The sequence below is a fragment of the Melospiza melodia genome, chromosome 9, assembly GCF_035770615.1.
Source record: "Melospiza melodia melodia isolate bMelMel2 chromosome 9, bMelMel2.pri, whole genome shotgun sequence".
NCBI classification, from domain to species: Eukaryota; Metazoa; Chordata; class Aves; order Passeriformes; family Passerellidae; genus Melospiza; species Melospiza melodia.
Genome location: NC_086202.1, coordinates 15,239,891 through 15,258,080, shown reverse-complemented (window position 1 = coordinate 15,258,080; position 18,190 = coordinate 15,239,891). Strand labels below are relative to the sequence as shown.

At 36.1% G+C, this 18,190-nt stretch overlaps 1 protein-coding gene across 7 annotated transcripts in view; it reads left to right on the top strand.

Moving 5' to 3' along the window:
* The window catches only part of DNTT (DNA nucleotidylexotransferase), a 148,439-nt gene that overhangs the window by 52,909 nt on the left and 77,340 nt on the right, over positions 1-18,190 (top strand). For 5 of the 7 annotated variants that reach the window (XM_063163451.1, XM_063163455.1, XM_063163452.1 and 2 more), the window contains 3 exons: positions 1,684-1,792; positions 3,766-3,859; positions 16,379-16,458. In XM_063163451.1, the coding sequence (XP_063019521.1) occupies positions 3,788-3,859; positions 16,379-16,458 (152 nt within the window). In that variant the 5' untranslated portion in view covers positions 1,684-1,792; positions 3,766-3,787. Of the gene's footprint in view, positions 1-1,683; positions 1,793-3,765; positions 3,860-16,255; positions 16,459-18,190 lie in introns of those variants that run through there. The other 2 variants (XM_063163457.1, XM_063163450.1) reach the window with 2 other exon arrangements.

Sequence of the window (18,190 nt, the reverse complement as noted above, 5' to 3'; positions counted from 1 at the left end):
TATCTATCAAGACTTCATAAATAATTGCAGATCCCAAAGGAAGCTTGAATTGAGGTATTGAATGATTGCAATGTCTTAAGAACTGAGGTTCTGCCCTGGATGGACTGAACTCAGGAACTTCATGATACTCTAAATAATTATCTTCATTTTCCTTTTTGTTCTTATAACAGATGAATTGCACTCAGCTCTCTTAACTCTTGCTGTTTCTCGCAGCATGCAAAGGCCTGTGAGTCAACACCTTGTGTAAGAGCAGAACAGCAGGAATAAAAGGCCAGAAAGAATGTAATATTTTTGTGAGGGTTTTCTTCTATCAATCTCCTTCAGATTTTTTATCTGTATCTCAGGAAACCTGAGAGCTCCTTTGGTGACAAACAAGATACTTGCTTGTCAAACTAAATAAGCTGAGACTCCTCTCCTGCAGAAGTGTGGTTAAGAATCTCTAAGAAGGTGCTGGGAAGGACATGGTGGCCAACTTTGTCTGTGTGTCTGAAAGTCTGGCTTTCACCCTGCTACTGATTCAAATCAGACTGAAGAGGAGACCAGACCCCTCTGTTTGATGGGAGCCAATCTATAAATTCATAAGGATTTCCTTCCTGCCTCCATTTTTTTCCCTCCATGAGTTTCTGTCAATGTGTGTGCTTTTAGATTACAAACTGCCTGTGGGAGTGGGATGTTTCCCCCCTTCTTGAAAGATTAGAAGCATCACAAAATCAAGGTGATTCTGTTTTGGAAAAGCAGCTTTCTGTATCTGTTCACTCTGTCTGAAAGACAGACTTTCGTATTTATGATGTTTAGTTTTCTAAGAAAAATATCCTTACCTCTACTACCTATGACTAGTAAGAAAATACATTTACAATTAGTTCCCACTATGGACTCCAGTTTTAAAACCTCAAAACTTTTTTGTGCAACTGCATATAGAAGAATCCTAGAGCCAAAAGAAGATTCTATTCAAATACAATCAATCTCAGAGCAAAGTTGAAATTTAACATTTCATGTAAAATTTCAGTGCTTTTTGATAGCTTCATAATAGAATTTAGGAGAAATGTTGAATACTTTCCCTGTTTCAGAAGGTAAGACTTTAAGACTTGTAAAATTTTTGCCTAATAGAGGAATTTTGGTTTTTGAATTTAATATTATTTGGAAACTTGAAAAGCAGAATCAAGTGAACTTCTTGAATGGAGATGACACCACCCCCGCTGTTCACAGAGGAGGAGATGAAAATAGTGCTGGGAACTATTTGTCAAATGTTATATGGAGTTCCAGTATTGAAGCTTATTTTTTTTTAGAGGGATTTTAGGAGGTTTTTGCCAAGTTCTGTTGTTGCTTTTATCCTTTGTATTGTTTATACACTTTGAGTGTTCTAATAAATGTTCTAAACAATTTTTTTTAAAATATTAGCTCCCACCGAATTAATATGTTGCAGAAAATTGTTAATCTGATTCTTTTGTTTAGATATCTAAATTGCAAATCCATTGCAGATAAACCCATTCATTTTTATTTTTATGAGTGGAACAAGCAAAGATAAAAGCACTTTCAGAAAGGATGCCTTTTAGTGAACTGTTTTATTAGAATGACCCCAAAACCACTCAGTTAAAGTTCAGGGAGAAGAACTTGAATCAAATGAAGTTCTGTTTATTTCCAGAGAGGATCTTAATCCTTAATGTGCTTTCCTTTATGTTACAGGATCTGCTGGGGGAAGTTAGGGCTTGCTGTTCTTTGAAGTTACCAGCTGAATTTTGAAGACTTTGCAAGAGAACAGAGCACTTTGCTGGACTGACACAGCACAAAGGAGGTGAAATTATATCACTGTTAATGAATGTTTTTCAGCACATTTTGAGGAGATGAATTGGTGTTAAAAAGAAGTGAAGAGGATCAATGTAGTTATGTGTTTTACTGTTTGAATAACATTTCAGGTTAAAAATATCAACACACTTTCCCCTCCTCAAGCATGTGAGGACATAGTAGAACAGGGAACGTGTACTGACACAAACTGCCCTGAGGAATGAGCTATTACAGTCAGATATAGCAGGTGAGAGACCCTGTGTGTTTTCAGTCAGTAATAGGGTGAAAACAGAACCCAGGAAAGACTTTCTGAATTTTAAGGCATTTCAAGTTGAGTGAATTATAATCTAGGACAGCAGATCTTATATAAGATCTAACTAGTAAAGTTTTCTTCTAAAGGATTAGCACAATGAAATTGCAAATCCATTTTGAAATAGACTGCTTGATTTGAAGAACGAGTAGTGAACTTGGAGGTGGAAGTTATTCTCACCAAATCTACACAGAGAGTAGATGCTAGTGGCTACATACATATACTGTAGTTTTTTCCACTTCTTCAGGAAAATATAGTAAATACCATTTTAATTAAATTTTGTTTCACTATTCTACATTTGGTTCCTACCGGATTAATAAATGTGGTTTCAAACAAGTCACTGGAGTGGCGAATCTGCTAACAACAATGCTTAGCTGTATTTATTGTCCAGGGTAAATTCCAATAAGAACAAAACACTAGTCAGCAGAGCCTGACTTAATCAATTCTCTTCCTATATATTTATTCTGAAATTTAATAATGATGAGCAAAACCACATTTAAAAGCAAAACAAAGAATGACAATTCGCAGTTGCAAAAATCTGCTTTCAGGGATGTAGTGAAATGAAAGAGTTCCTATGGGCTGTATCACTCTAGACCTATCTTAACTCTGTTGGAGGTGGTAGCATTTAGTTCAGAGAAATACAGAGCACGATAATGTCATGTTGTAGCAGCCCATAAGGGGGAGCATTCAACTGCATTGAATCCTTAGAGTTCAGGAGCAGAGTAAGAGGGAGATCTAATGCAAGGTGGTTGATCTCCTCTTGACAATAAAAAATAATATCCTAAAAGAGTTTGTCAGTTCTTTAGACTTGAAATAGTTTTCACCCCATGTAAGCATAAAATCAAATAGCAAATGTCTTACTGGTGCAGAACCAGTATAATCAATTTTCAAAAATGGAGGGGTGGGAGGTTTTTTGTTGCTTGGAGTAGTTTCCTCATTTATTTGATCGAATGGTTAATTTATTAAGAGTTAAATTTGTAATATTTATACATACAAAATTACTGTTTCATTTTCTTTCCCATATTCATGCAGGTTCTACCTGTAATTTTACCATAGATAATTGATGTACTTCTTTCATGTTGCTTACAAAAGGAGCTTTTATTGTTACTGCTGTAACTGAGATAGGAATCTAACCCACAGTACACGTTCATGCAGGAGACATTTGCAGCTGTCAGGGTTGGCAGCTCGTTGGCTTGTTTTGAGATCTGTGGATAAAACCCAGTGCAGATTAATGACAAGATATAGGATATATATTTTTTTTTGATAACTGACACTTGGTATCAAGGGGGCTTAACATGACAGTTGACTATTAATTTATCCTGGAAATTTTGTGTGCAAGACAATAGAGTAAAGCCATGCTTTGGAAAGAAAATGCTATACTTTGCCTTTTGTTTCCAAATCTCTATGTTCTTGTTAAATGCTATTTACACAATCTAAGTAATTCATAATTACCAAAGTTAGACGGAATTCTTAATGTTTCCTTATTTGTCAGCAGTGAAAATACAATGAATATAGAATTTTGCACTGTATGAGTGTGCAACAGCCTCTCACTGAACCTTCATAAGCAAAATATTGTTCTAACTCCAGAAAACATTTTCAAATTCATTTTTATTGTGACTAGCATATGAAAAGGAGATAAGTGTTAAAGTTTCACCTTCTTTTTTGTCTGCCAGGGCTGATTCTTTTTTGTCTGCCATGAACATACATCACCTTGTAAATCAAAGCTGTGTTATGATATGCCAAGTTCTGACTTTGATACACTTTCTGGTGAGTAGATGTTTGCTGATTATATAACTTCAGGACTTAATGTTTGCTCAGTTTGAAAAGAGCTCTTTAGTGAAGACTTTATTTGAAGATGATCTACAGTCATTGATTGTAAGCCTAATGGATTTTGTCTCCACTTGTGGATTGATTAAACAGTGATTTCTGAGTTAGGCATATGGGAATAAGTGATATTGAACACAGACATTTCACATATGCCTGTATGCTTTAGTAAGCCAAGTTCAAGAAATGTGTCAACAGTAATTGGAAACAATACCTTTATCAAACCATCTCTGAAAATGGACAAAAATACTGAAATTTGTCTTAATGAGCCAGAGATAATGGTTTCATTTTTTGAAAGGATTACTTTTACTTGAAATAAGTTTGTGTTTAGAGGAAACAAGGAATGTGTTCTCACTCTGAAGCAGTAGTTACTGCTCCTTTTTCAGGTGAACTATTTGAGTATTTGATGTTCCTTCCTTTCCCCAGCAAAAACAGTGATCACAGGAAAAGAAACTTTAGCTGACCTGTTCTCAGCATAGAATTGTCCTCATGTAGCAATATCATCCCTTTGTTTTGAAGAAATTAATCTAAATTATTCACTGAACAATTCTTTCTGATGCCTTTTGAGGCTACCTAGAACAGAGGCTAGATAGTGTTAAAGGAATAAGGTAGGTTTTTATTAAAAAGGCTTTCAAAGGATACACCTTGGCAGAGTCCAACTGTGGCTCCACCCAAGATGGACCCAAGATGGACAATTGGTCACAAGTTTTTCACATTTTCATAAGTTTTGGTCCATTTGCATATTGGGGTTAACTGTCCAATTACAGCTCCAGGTTATGAAGTCCCATCCTCCCAGATTGCTCTCCTCAATTCGCTGTTGTTTACATTTTTTGGGCCTGAAGCTGCAATGGTGTCCTTGGTTGTCTGGCTGGAAAAGGATAGCTTTGTCTAACTAAACTGTGAAGGGAACTTGAACAGAGTTATATACTATAGCAGTACAGAATCTAGAAAATATGAAAGCTAAAACTTAAGGTATAATTTCTCCATTTTAGTTTCCTGTTCAAATATTTCTGGATAAAATATTCCTGGATGTAACACTGGAATCTGGCTTTAAAAATGATTAATTTCCATTTTATGGACAGTATTATCCGCTTACAAGTTTCAATTAAATTTATGAGATTAGGTTAGAAGAATTTATATTTGGAACAAATCACATGAAGAAAGAAATTGAACCTCTATGGATAGAACTAAAGTTTATGTGAGGGGTCATAAGGGTCATATGTGCAGTGAGACTGGACTTGTCGTGTCTTAAAAAGGCTTGTATCATATTCAGCCATTATGCAAAATATTATGATATAATGTGCTCTCTTGGATGGCACAGTAATAAGCAGTTGAATAGCAAGAAAATGTGCCTGTGGTTAATGTATTCCCTCACTCCCTGAATCCCTCAGGAAAAGTCACTATCCTGAATCTTTGTTGATATATGACTGCTGTCCCCAATGGAGTCGTACCAACTGAATGATAAATGTTTTCAACTTTGAGCATTTGACCTACCCAACACAGACAAAATGTTTTTAACATTCATAGAAGTGAAAATTGTATATGTGTGAATGCACCAGTATGCAAGTTAAAAGCACATTTCTTCTGCACCAGTTGTAAAGTGCACCACTCTTCCCTAGATCCTACTGAACACTTGTTTACTTATTTAGGCTTCTGAACACCTCAGAAGAGTCTGTTATTGAAACACAAGTTCTTTCTTGCTATCTATTCAGGTTTCAGTCATACTAGCTGAAGCAGAAATAATACCCAGAAGTTTGCCTTAAACTGGGAATGAAAATGAAATTATTTCTCAGTGTAGAAATCACAGCACTCATTTTGGTCTTCTTTTTTGTGAAGTCTTCAAACAAATTTGTAAATTCATAGGTTAAGGTTGGAAATTACTAATAGTCTTTAGAGAGTGTGACCTTTAGCTTAACAGAAATTGAGAAAGAAAACCTGCCTGTTTTATATCCTGTGACTGTGATTGCAGTAAAGAATATACTTCATAAAAATATTCAGTTTTGATAAGGAGTTTCTGGTGTTTGAAAATTTGCCACCATTGTATCTGCACAGAAATAGATGAAGGTGAATGGATCACATTTGCCATGTGTTTCTGGTGAGAGCCTGAATATATCAAGATAGCTGCATGTTGCATCATATCAGTCTAAATATATCTAAGTCTGAGTATATCTCATTAGGCTTGTCCTGATGTGTCAAAATATGACTATTAAAAACCAAGATCATAGTTAAAGGAACGTCTGCAACTTATTTAAAGAAGAGCATATATTTTAAAAAACCCAAACCATAGTCAACCCCCACCCCAAATATTGTTCAGTGCTGTTACCAAAATCTAACAAAAGCTAGAGATCCAACACATAAGATATTAAACTGATTGCTCTGGGATTAATTTTGCTTATGCTCATACAGGACTCAGTGTTTACAGAACTTAGATAAACCAGTAAATGTCACCAGCAGAATAAGGTGGCTTTTTTTTTTCCACTTCTCATTCAAAAATTATATTTAAAATAAAAATAGCCCTAAATTTAAAAATAAAACAAGGAATTAAGACGACAAGTATTTTGAAATTGTTTTATGTTGCCTGACTTCACATCAAGTGAAACACATTATTCAACCTAAGTTGAATGTGGACTATTTTTGGATAATTGATACAAGGAGTTTCACTTTTGGTTGAATGAACACTTTTTTTCATCATAGAGAAACATTTTGTTTTCATTTTATTGTCAGTGTCCTCCCTTTTCCAATCAAACAAGTATTCCTTTCAACAATTGTTCAGCAAATGAACCAAGTCCACTTTGTTTACCTGCTCACACTCCTACTCCATGTGCTTCTCTGCATTCAGTATGAAGCACTTGCCCACAGGACTTCACTAAATTGCCCAGGAACTATATTCAATTAGGGTCCTTGTATGATCACTTTATAGGATAGAGAGAAGATTAAGTGGAAAAAAAGGTGCAAAAGCTGGGCTTAGAGTTCTGCAGAGGGAAATTATTTCCTGTACGACCACAAACCCAGGCCAGGTGGCTTCTCTGAATCAGGTCTGACTCCAGTCTGTTGAATACTGTCAGCCCAAACCCAGCTGTTGCCTCCCCACACCTAACACCCTGCTATGAACAGGGAAGTTTCTTTTCTTGCCCAGGAATTAATTGATCATAAACCCATTGGGTAATGTGGATCTATAATCCCAGCAATCCTGACCCCTGCTACCCTGACATTGTCCTTTGGCCTGAAATTGCTGGCCCTGTAGTACTTTTAGGCCATGGGATCCTATTGAATTCAGTGCTTAGCACTAGTGAACTTGGAGCTCTAAAGATTTATCTTGTTCATTAATGTTCAAAAATGATTCCTTTTAGCCAAAATCTAAGCACAGTTTTCAGACCCTTCCTCACATCTGTGCTCAATCAATTTTCTCATTCCTAGCCTTAGTCTAAAAGACACACAAATGAGCTTTGTTTCCTTTGACCCTAATGATTATCCTAGTCTAATTGTTAATATGGATATCTTGTGTCACACAGCAGAAGATTGAAAAGCAGTGATCTAAATGGAAGGTGGATAAGTTTGGAGCTTCTAGTCACTTATGAAAATGAAAAGCCTGAAGAGCACCAAGTACACTGCTTAAGCTTACACATGTGCCTATTTTGAAATGTGGGGGAAGGGAATGGTATTGACTGCTTTTCAGGCATGTTCAGCATGAGTAAGGGTGCAAAGTGATATATAACTGTTCAGGTATGTCTTGTTTATTTGTGGTACTGAAGCAATCTTAAAAATATTGACTGTTTTTAATGTATCCATTCAAATAGATGTCAATTAAATGTGGCTTCTTGGGAAATACAGCAATGGACAAAGCTTCGGTCATTGCTGTAAGGAAAAAATACTCTCAAACTTGACAAGAGGAGAACCTGAGTGATCATTTTGATGTATTGTGAAAATCTTTCTTGCTTGCTCTGGAGTTAATTGAGGAGACTCTACAGCCTTTCTTAAAAGTGAATAATAAATTGACTGCCTCTACTATATATGAAATGTCTTCTCAGCTGGATCTCCTAACCTCAGGTTGCTCAGGCTTTGCAAGGGCAGGTTTTTCAAATTTTCCTGGGTGATTTAAAGAGTCAGGTGCATCAGTTTACTTCTTTTGGCTCAGACGTTTTGGAGAGGGGCTGAGTTGTAAGTTTTGATGTCAAATGTATAATACCATGACTGAAAAGGTAGTAATAAATTGTAACTCCACCTGTTGTGTACTGTGTATTTAGTAGTTTTATTTTACAAGTTTCTTTTCCATTATTTTCCTAATGATTTTATCTAATGAATGTGTTATATTCCTGTGCCAAGCTGTTTAACATAGCTTTGAGAACACATTGTGAATGCAAATACATAAAGTAGAACTGGTCTAAAGAAGTATTGCCAATTGTCTACTGCTTAGTCCTGTGAAAGAGTCTTCCTTAATTTCTGCCCCTCACCTTTACCCTTTTGTGTTGTGCTGCTGCTTGTTTGCACTGGTGTTTGTGCTGTAACCTGCTTGTGGGTAGTGCAGCTGTGGAGGTGATGTGAGGTGATCCTGATGTGGTTTGCTGTGAAGCAGAGGGAGCATGTGTGATGGCTTCCTATCATACCACAAAGGCTGCTGGGTTTGTGTTTTGTTGTCTCATGATTTTGACCAGTGAGCAGTGATGAGAATATGTCTTAAATGGTTGCTAAAACTGAAGAATATTACTTCCTGTAATATTTTCCCCCTGAAATGTGAGTTTATTTTTATTCCCTCTCAGAGACATCCACTCTTACAGTCTTACTTAGGTAGTTTCTTTAACATCCCTTTGCCCTTATTCATCAAAAAATGTTTATGTCTGGTTCCTTTCACCACACTGTTGAAAACCAGAGCAGTAACAGCTCTTGAAAAGTTGATCTGAACTTTTTCCCCCAGCTATCTAAGCTGAGCATAATTGCCCACAATCGTGTGCCTTCTCTGTCCCCTGTCACCTGGTTGTCCCATATCTGACCCTCTCTCCTTGTTTTTAACACTTGTACCATGTGTAGGAAGGGATCAAGAGGACATTTTAACTCCATAACCTGTAGACAAGTGAAACAAGGAGCCAGGAAGCCACTGAGTCAGTATACAAGGAAAGATACAGCATACATAGAATTACTTGTGACAAAGAACTTTCTGGATTTATTGAAGTAAGAAAGTATGCATGGATTTTTCCCTTTGCAGGTTGTGCAATATGGCACATTTTGTACTTTATTAGATGCCTACACAAGATAATGGAATGGTCAGATTTTCTGTAGATTCAAACCCATACTCTTAGCAAAATATAATTTTATCGATGTTAACTGCATGGTTCAGATTATGATACTTACATGCATACACCCCCCCCCCCCCCCCTTTACAGTTCTTCAATTAAACTTGTTATACAGTTTCTTTATCATGTCCCATTTTGTTTACATAACATTTCATTACTCAGAAGACACATCTTGGATTACTTTCCCATACATTAAAAATCATGACTACATTTTATTATTTTAGTAGTTCAGCAGTATTGAGTATCTTCCTCTGCAGACTTCTTGACATGATTTTGATATACATTCACTCTGTGTAGTCTGTGTACGTTGTTCTGGCTTCCTTGTTCTTTGAAGGTCATTGTAGCTGTGAATATTATGTTGAGATATTCAGGTGTTCTGTGTAATGAGTCTGTAGAGCACAGATTGTTGGGTAAGACCATAAGAGAGAAAAAAGCAGTATTTTCCTCAGTGCCTCATGTAAGTTACTTGGTGGTTTGCCCTAAATATATACAGGAGATTTTTTCAAAATTTTCCTATTTTACTCATTTGCTTTGGAGAGGGAAAGCTTGAGTGGTAGGTTGGTGTGATTGCTCTGGTGTTTGACTCAAGCTTGCAGAAGAGCAGCCCAGAGTATCAGGAAATGAGCGGGCTGTTTTTTAAAAACATGAATGTACTTGTCAAAATATTATTTCTCGGCTATATAATAATTTTGGGATCTACTGATACCTGCTGTCCATAACCACAGCACAGTCTCAGGATTTAGGCCTTTCTCTCCTCTAACTTGTCCTGATTTTACATCTTTGTTATGCAGACAAATTTAGCCCCTAATTTGTTTTTCATGTTGAAATGGATGACATTTTGAATTCTAGTGCATTGGAAACCTCATAATGATCTGCCAACAGCAAAAGAGGACTATGGTATTGAATTGTGTCCTTAATAACATCACGAAGTACAAGGTGACTAAAAATAGCATGTACTTTTAGTAAAATTTGAGTAAATTGTAACAGAGCAGCATTTGCAAATATGCTTACCTGCTTTATATCCTTCCTGCTCTCCTACTTCATAATACATAACAACAATTGGTTTAGCACCGGAGCAGAAAAAACAGAAGGATATAGGAAACCTTATGGGAAGAACGACATGGAAGTTTTCTGGTGAAATTCTTTATTATGGTGTGTTCTTTTGATTTGTCACTTAAATATTGAATTACAAGCTTGATTAATAGTGAAGTGATAGTATATTGAATCTTTTTATGTGGAAGAAAATTAATTTCAGTTTCTTAAAACTTAATCCACTCTGCAGCAGAAAACACAGGAAAGAGGAGTAAAGCTCATAATGTAACTATGTCAGCTAGGTGCAATTGTACTGTGTCTTTGAAAAGTATAAAAAATGTGTCCTAGCTTGTGATGGAATTTTCTAATAAGCAGGTGTGCATCATAAAATAATGGCAAGAGACTTGTACCTGCCATTTAAAGAGTCAGATGACTCTAAGGGCTGCCTTTTCAAAAGTGTTCTACAAATAGTGCTTTTTTAATAAAGATTGACCAGCACATGCTCCCTGCTAAATAAACATGGAGTGCTACACGGGGGCACAGTTTCTAAGGGCTACTGCAACTTTAAAATGACAGTAATATTGAGTTTTCTGCAAGATGAAACAATGGAAGCAAACCTTGAGATAGCCTGGAAGAAAAATGGCTCATAGCTTGGAGAAATATTTTTTTATGCAGTTGGAAATAAATTAACTTTCTTTGTAGTTAGAGCCATTAAATCCACATTGCAAAATAAAAACTGTGCAAATATTTTGTGATACTCCAGGCAGCTGCCAAATTATTAGGTGAAGTCAGTAAGAAATGGAAAGTATGCTTTTATGTGGAAACTGTCAAAATCTATTTTGTGTTAAAAAATTTCTGCTGCCTGATTCTAAAATTTTCTGCTATGAATTAATTACTCAGCTAGGTCACTTCTGCTGTAATTAGGTCTGCATTAGTGGAACGCTGCACCTAAATAAATGAAAAAGGTGAGAATTCTGTTCCATTCCACCCTGCTTTTCAGCTTCCTTCAGTTCAGATTTCTAGGATTAAAAAAAAAAGGCTTCTAATTGATTTTTCCTTCACCTGCAAAATTCACAACACATCACTTGGATGAATATCTGCTTTGTTTTCTCTCTGTAGATAACACAAAGATGTGTGTAATCCTCATCAGCAATTCCTTCAGCTTCTCTGATGCTGGCTCTTTTTTCTGCAGCTAATTTCAGTGGAGTGTGCAGAAGGAGCCCTGTCAGGACTCACTGTGCTGTTAGGTGGTACCTGTTGCTTTTGCTCAAGAGCCAAATTTTATCTTGGTTTGACTTGCATAAACTCTTAAGAGAGGGGCATTTTGTATAATATTATTCATAAGTTTTTCTTCCCTTTCCCTATGGTACTTATTCTTACTTAATTCTCTCTTTTATATTAATTGATCACATTATCTCCTCAGCTTGATGGTGTGGGAGCTTTCCTGTACTACTAAAAATTGAACATGTAGTTGAAAGATTTCTGTGAATCATGGCAATAGCCTTTTCCCAGTTTTCATTACTTTGGCTTAGGTACATCTATCTTTATTAAATGCATCATACTTTATTACCTGTAAATATAGAAGGCATAAATCTCACACATACTGCTGTTTGTATGTTCTGTAATGTAAGTAGGTCTGGAAATGCTGCAGTGTCACTGCAAGGTGCATCAATTCTACCACCTGGTAACTGTTACAACAACTAATTAAAAGAAGATAAATTAACAATTTAGGTGTTTTGCAGTGTCCTACTAGAGGACATAAATATTCTTTATAGATAAAAAATGATAGGAGTTGTTATTATAACAGCGTTATCATTTTATTATAATTTAACAATGTTTATTTCTAGTCTTATATGGTTATATAAGTTTCTGAAATGTCCACATTGCTGAGGTAAGTAATATTTACAGCTGCCTAAATTTAGACTGGTTAACCCTGTTTGTGAAGCTCCTCATCTCTGGAAGGTTGCTTGGTATTTCTTAGCTAATGGAAATATCTTTAACACTAGCAGTGAGATAAATGGGACCAGCTAAATTCTGCTCAAAATCCATGCAGATTTACCTTTGTAAACTATGCTTGGAAGAGATGTGTAACTGTCAAAGGATCTGCCTGGCCATGTATAGGGATGGGATTATGCAGATACGTCTCTGCTTGTTGCTAAAGGTTCACAAGGCTCTCATGAGACTAAAGTATAAAGAAAACCATTGATGTACCAGCACAAAAATCAAAGAATAGTCCAATAACAATCACAACAAGGAGAAGCAACTACGATAGGCAGAGTAACTAAAGAGAACAATTGTAAACCTTGTTACTGAACAGAGAGACTGAAGGATGAGTGAAAATAATAGTTTCCAGGGAATATAGGAATATTGATGTGAGTAGGAAACAGCTCCTGCCAGGATTTGTCACCAATTACATTTTCTCTATGCTGTAAGGGAGAACCCTATTGCTCTATTTAATTATTCAGAGCTATGATATTGCTGTTCCCTAGTTTCTTCAGAAAGGGCTCAGAAAAAAACCTCAACCTTTCTAGAATCCCTATGTATGCAGTAAATTAAACAAGCGGTTACCTCTTGATATGATTTGAGAGATGTTGTCAAAGAAATTCTTTTTATTCAGATTTTCATTTTAATTAGGTAGCAAAAAAAAAGACAACCAGCTCTTTTGACCATATATTGACCATATATATCAGTAATATTGTACATTTGGTGACAACAGCTGCAGAATTTTGTGTCCTCTCTAAGTCTACTTTACTTTATATGCCAAATAGCATCATACAGCCAAGCAAGCACATTCAAAGCATGTCATCATTTAATAAGTTTTCTTGAAATTCTTGGTCATATGGCTTCTTATGGAGTTTATCACCTTTGATGGGAATAATTCAAGCACGTATAGCTCAGAACTGCCCCCTAAAAATATTCCAGTGGTTCAAAGAATAAAAACATCACAGAATCAGTTAGGCTGGAAAATACCTCTAACGTTGAGTCCCACCTTTGACTGAGCACCACCTTGTCAACCTAGTGCCACATCCAGTGTTTCCTTAAACACCTCCAGGGATGGTGACTCCACCACCTCCCTGTGCTCTCATTCCTATGCCTAATCACTCTTTCTGTGAAGAAATTCCTCCTAATGTCTAACCTGAATCTCCCCAGCTGCAGCTTGAGGCTATAAAAAGGAATGTGGGAGAATCAATTTTTAAAACAGGAAAAACACCTGCTGTATGGTTTTTAGGCACTGAAAGATTGGTATAATGGGTGTAAATGACAAAGGAAATGCTTAGCAACCAAGAAAGCCAGAATTCAAACAGAATAACAGTAATGGGAATATCTAGACAAAAACAAATGTGAGAAGTATTAAAAAATTTCCATGAATTGGTTAATTGGAAAATACTGAATTACGGAAGAAAAATTACTAAATTAAAAAGCTAGGGAAAATTAATCATTGTGTAACAATACTGCGTGAGATGCAGTTAAGCCTATGTGAAATAAGAAAGCATCCAATCACTTCTCTCATTTTTACTGTTGGTATTTGAGAGATGTTTTCTCTGAAGGTTAGCAAATTGTAGCTATGTGTTAAAAGAAAATTTCACAATTCTCCTCGTGAAAGCGACATGAATGGACCAGTACTATTTTATAAAATATTTACAATGCAGCTCACATGATATCAGGGCACTGAAAGACTGACAACAATCAAGAATGTGCAATGAAAGTGTGAATAGTGAAATTCAGAGGAGCTGTACTTTGCAGCACTCCTTCCTCTCAAAGAACCTCCCTTTGAAGTTGATCAGTACTCTTCTCAGAGGAGTTTGGGATGCTGTTGTTGGCACCCACATCACAAGTGATGAAAAATGTTTGCTTAAATGGCCATCAGTATTTGTGTCGAATTCTTAATCTTTGCCTTTGATAGTGTTCAATAGTGGTCCATAGCAAGAACATAGAAGTTCGTTCAGATTTCCCTCAAGGAATGTGAAATACTCTGATCTCCATGAGGCTGTAATGAGATGGAAAATTTCTGCAAGTTTCAGTGGTTTTAGGCCATGAATCATATGTGGTGCCATGGCTCAGGTAGAAGTATACTTTTCCTTTGTCATAAATAAGAGACATGCCTTTTCTCTGTTGTATTTGCTTTCTCTCTAATGCATGTTCTACTTTCTGTGGTACTGTCAAAAATATTATGATATAATATTGTAGGAGAGTAAGTAATTCACTCATCTGGGATATGGAAATCCTGTTAATTTTAGAAGGTGCATTTAATAAAATTGCATCATTGGCAGAGACTTTCATATTATACTGTGTTTATTAGAGAAAATCTCTTTGCATTAGGTTCAAAGCCAGAAATTGATTTCCATAGGAGCTGAATGCTTAGGTTGCTTAGATATTTTGAAAATCCCACTAGGTCTCTGTTTGCAGCTTTTTGGCACATGAATACCCTTGAAAATCTGGCTTAAGAATTATAACAGTAACACAAAGGAATAAAAACTCGTTATTCAAGCCAGAAGGATTTTACTGGCACTGAGCATATTGATGTTACACTGGGGAAAATTATATTTACATGTTTTAGGGCACTGAATTAATTATAACATAAAATAAAACTTTGTTTAACATATGTAAAGAACCTGTTCTCCAATACATTATTTCTTGTAGGGATTGAGATAAAGTGTTTTATCAAGTCTAGGAAAGCTATAAACAGGGAAGTGACCAATGTAAACAGGGAAGTGACCAATATTCAATGGTTGATTAGTAGTCTGGAAAAAAGACATGGAACAACCAAAAACAGATTGCTCAGCCTTAATTCCAGATCCATTCCGATTTTTTTTTTCTTCCTTGCTGCTATTCTTTTGCTTAAGCCTCTTGAAGTCAGCTTGTCCGTTTTCCAGGTCCTATGAAAATATCTCGTATAATTTCAAAATAACCTTCAAATGATTTATTTTGACAATTTTTATGTTATAAATCCAAAAGAGGAATAGATATTTTGGCTTCTGGGTTATCCCTAGGCAAGGGAAGAAATTAATCCAATCTAATCTGTATACTGCACTATGTATATATTTTTTCATGGCCTCAGGAAGACCCCAGAGCTGAAAGCTCTATATTAATTTTTAGATGGTTGGTTTCTATTTGGATGAAAAATATTTCTTTATATCTGCAATAATACTGTTGAAGCCGCAAGAGCTATAGAGCTCAGAAGATGTCTGCAATACTTTTACAATTTAATTTTAAACTCAGGGCCATAATTGCAGGAAGCGGGTTTTTACTAATTTTCCTGAAACTCAACTTGTATATCCACCTGTGATAAAAGAACTGAAAATATAATTGATGGATCTGACTTAGGAATTTTTCCACCTTGCTTGCCCGTGAGAACATGAGCAATGAGAACTGTAACATAACATTTCTGATGTGTTGTGAGGGACTGGTACAATCCAAATTCTCTGCTACGTTAAAAATAAAAATCCAGCTTGACATGGGAGTAGGGGTATTCCCCGCTGAAGTAGATGCAGAGGTTGTAAACTGGTTCTTTGTGCTCACCTTGCTCTAATAGAAATCCAGGGAGATACAGAACTGCATCCAGTGTGACACTGGCAAAAGCTTTGGTGTAGTTCTGCAATGAGCAGCACCCTCTCCTCCAGAGGAGGAATGTAAATGGCCTCCATAATGTCCTCTGTAGCTGTTTGGAGGTCACTGGGTGCTTAAATGCAAAAAGGTGGAACTGAGCCATTCAATCAGCTGAAGACCTGGTTAAAATGTTGAGATGATTTGGCTGATCAATTTTATCTGGATAATCTTTGTAGGCAATGGCTGTTTTAAGGAATGAAATAATTTTTGCACCTGTCTGGAGTATTTCTATTGAAGAAGTCCCAGCTGGCAGAGAGCCAGTGATGTTTCTGCTTGTGTAGCACCTGGTTTTGATTTCAGAGAGGAAACAAGAAAATTACTTCAATGGGTGGTGACATTAAATACAGCTGTTGCCTGGAAGAAAGCATGTTAGCTCTATTTTACCCAAGTGAGAGCATTTCTACCTTGCATCATGGATAGGTTCAAAGCTCCAGCTGTCATCTCCCAGAGAAAGAGACAGAAAGGGTTGCATTCCCCAAAACTTCCCTGCAGTTATGAAATAAAATTCAGTAACTTTGTCATTTTTATTATGCAGAGGAAGATGGGGCTGACCAGAAGGATGTTTTTGATGGAACTGGGAAGAAGAAAAGGTTTCAGAGTAGAAAATGAGCTAAGGTAGGAAAATATTTATATGTTCTGAAATAACATGTAGTAATGCTGTTTGAAGCATTTTAATTCAATATAGTAAATACAAGTGACTGATTGAAGCTTTTGCCTAAGTTTTTGGTAGTTATACTTGACTTTTTCCATTATAAATATGTTTCAAGGGTTCAGTGGGTATTCCTATTATGTGGTTTATTTCAATTATCTTCTGGACAGAGAGCAGGGAAAGCACAAAACTTAGCAAAATTTCTAATTTTTCACTTTTAAAATGTGCATTTCTAATTTATCTTAGATCTGTCAATTTTCATGGGTCTGCATATAAATTGTGTCTTTAGCTCATCTGAATCACTCATTGTTTATTTCCTCTTTGAAGTCTTTAAATTTAGTGGCCAATTTTGAAAACGAAAAGGGTTAAATGTACAGGAATGGAAATGTGATGGGTTTAGGGGGACATTTGTCTACATCATCTCTGGTATTATAGTATTTAACTTTTTTACCCTAATGTGAAAGTTATGGCTTCTGCTTTGGTACAATCTGGAAGAGCACTGGAGAAAAATCTTAGGAGTAAAATACCACAGATGTGGCATTTGAGAGTGGAAACACACTCAAGATTCAGGTTTGTCTGGTTTCAGCAAACCAGCTCATTCAGAGGGAAGCCTTCCTCCAAACAGGGCTTTACGCAAGTGCTGGTTATGTCATTATGCAGTTTTCCAAAAGCTGCATCATTATATAGGTTCTCTGAAAAGCTGGAGGAAAACCAAGCATTGATCTCGTCTCTGGATCTGTCTCTGGAGTGTACAACCCTACAAAAGTGTATTTCTACAGATTTCTTTTCAATCCCATCAACTTTGAAAGTCTGAGGAAGAAAGGAGGGTAAAATAATTTATAAAGCAAGATTAAAGCATCTATTGAACAGAAGTAAGCAATTAGGATCTGATACAAAATTAATTGAGTTCTTGGGGAAAAAAGAAATAAAGAGTGCTGTTCTGGATCCTACGTTAATAATCTGTAGAGTAAATGCTTTATCTGGGCTTCTATGACACATGGGTATTTATTGCCAGTATTTTAGACTTTCCGTAAGTTTTATGAGGCAGGTGTTATGTTTAATTTCAGCTTAGCTGCTACTGGATAAAACAAAACTATTTAACTGTTGATTTTTGCTTTTGAAAATGACAGAGGAAACGTTAAATTTGTTATGTTCTGTGCCAAGACAATAGCACAGCTGTACAGGTATGAGAGGAAACCGGAGCACAGCAGCTAAACTGCTGCTGTGTGCATAGTTATGGCAAAGTTCCCAGCTCTGCAGCTTGGTACAAATACATGACATATGAATATTTTATATGAAGTGAAATAAACCACAGGAAGCAGAAGTTCTATGTCTCTAACTGTTTGGGTTTTTTTAACTTGGGTATAAAGATGTGACAGTTTAATTAAAGTAGGACCTAGCAGGGTTAAATAATAATAAACCCAACAGTGTTTCATGGGGATTAATTTAATATGTGTTTGTAATCTTCTGGAAAAAAATAAATTGGGATTTATTCTTTTACAATGGACTCTGCTCTACAAGTTCCACCATATGGAGAGAAAAAAAATTGTGCTATAGCATGACACACATTTCTGAAGTACAATCCTTTCAGTACCTTTCTTGTAGTTCCAAAATACAGTATGTTTATTGCATTGGAGAGTTATTTGTTAACAATTTTCTATGGAGCAATTCCAGTATTTGTCATTGTGATTTCATGAC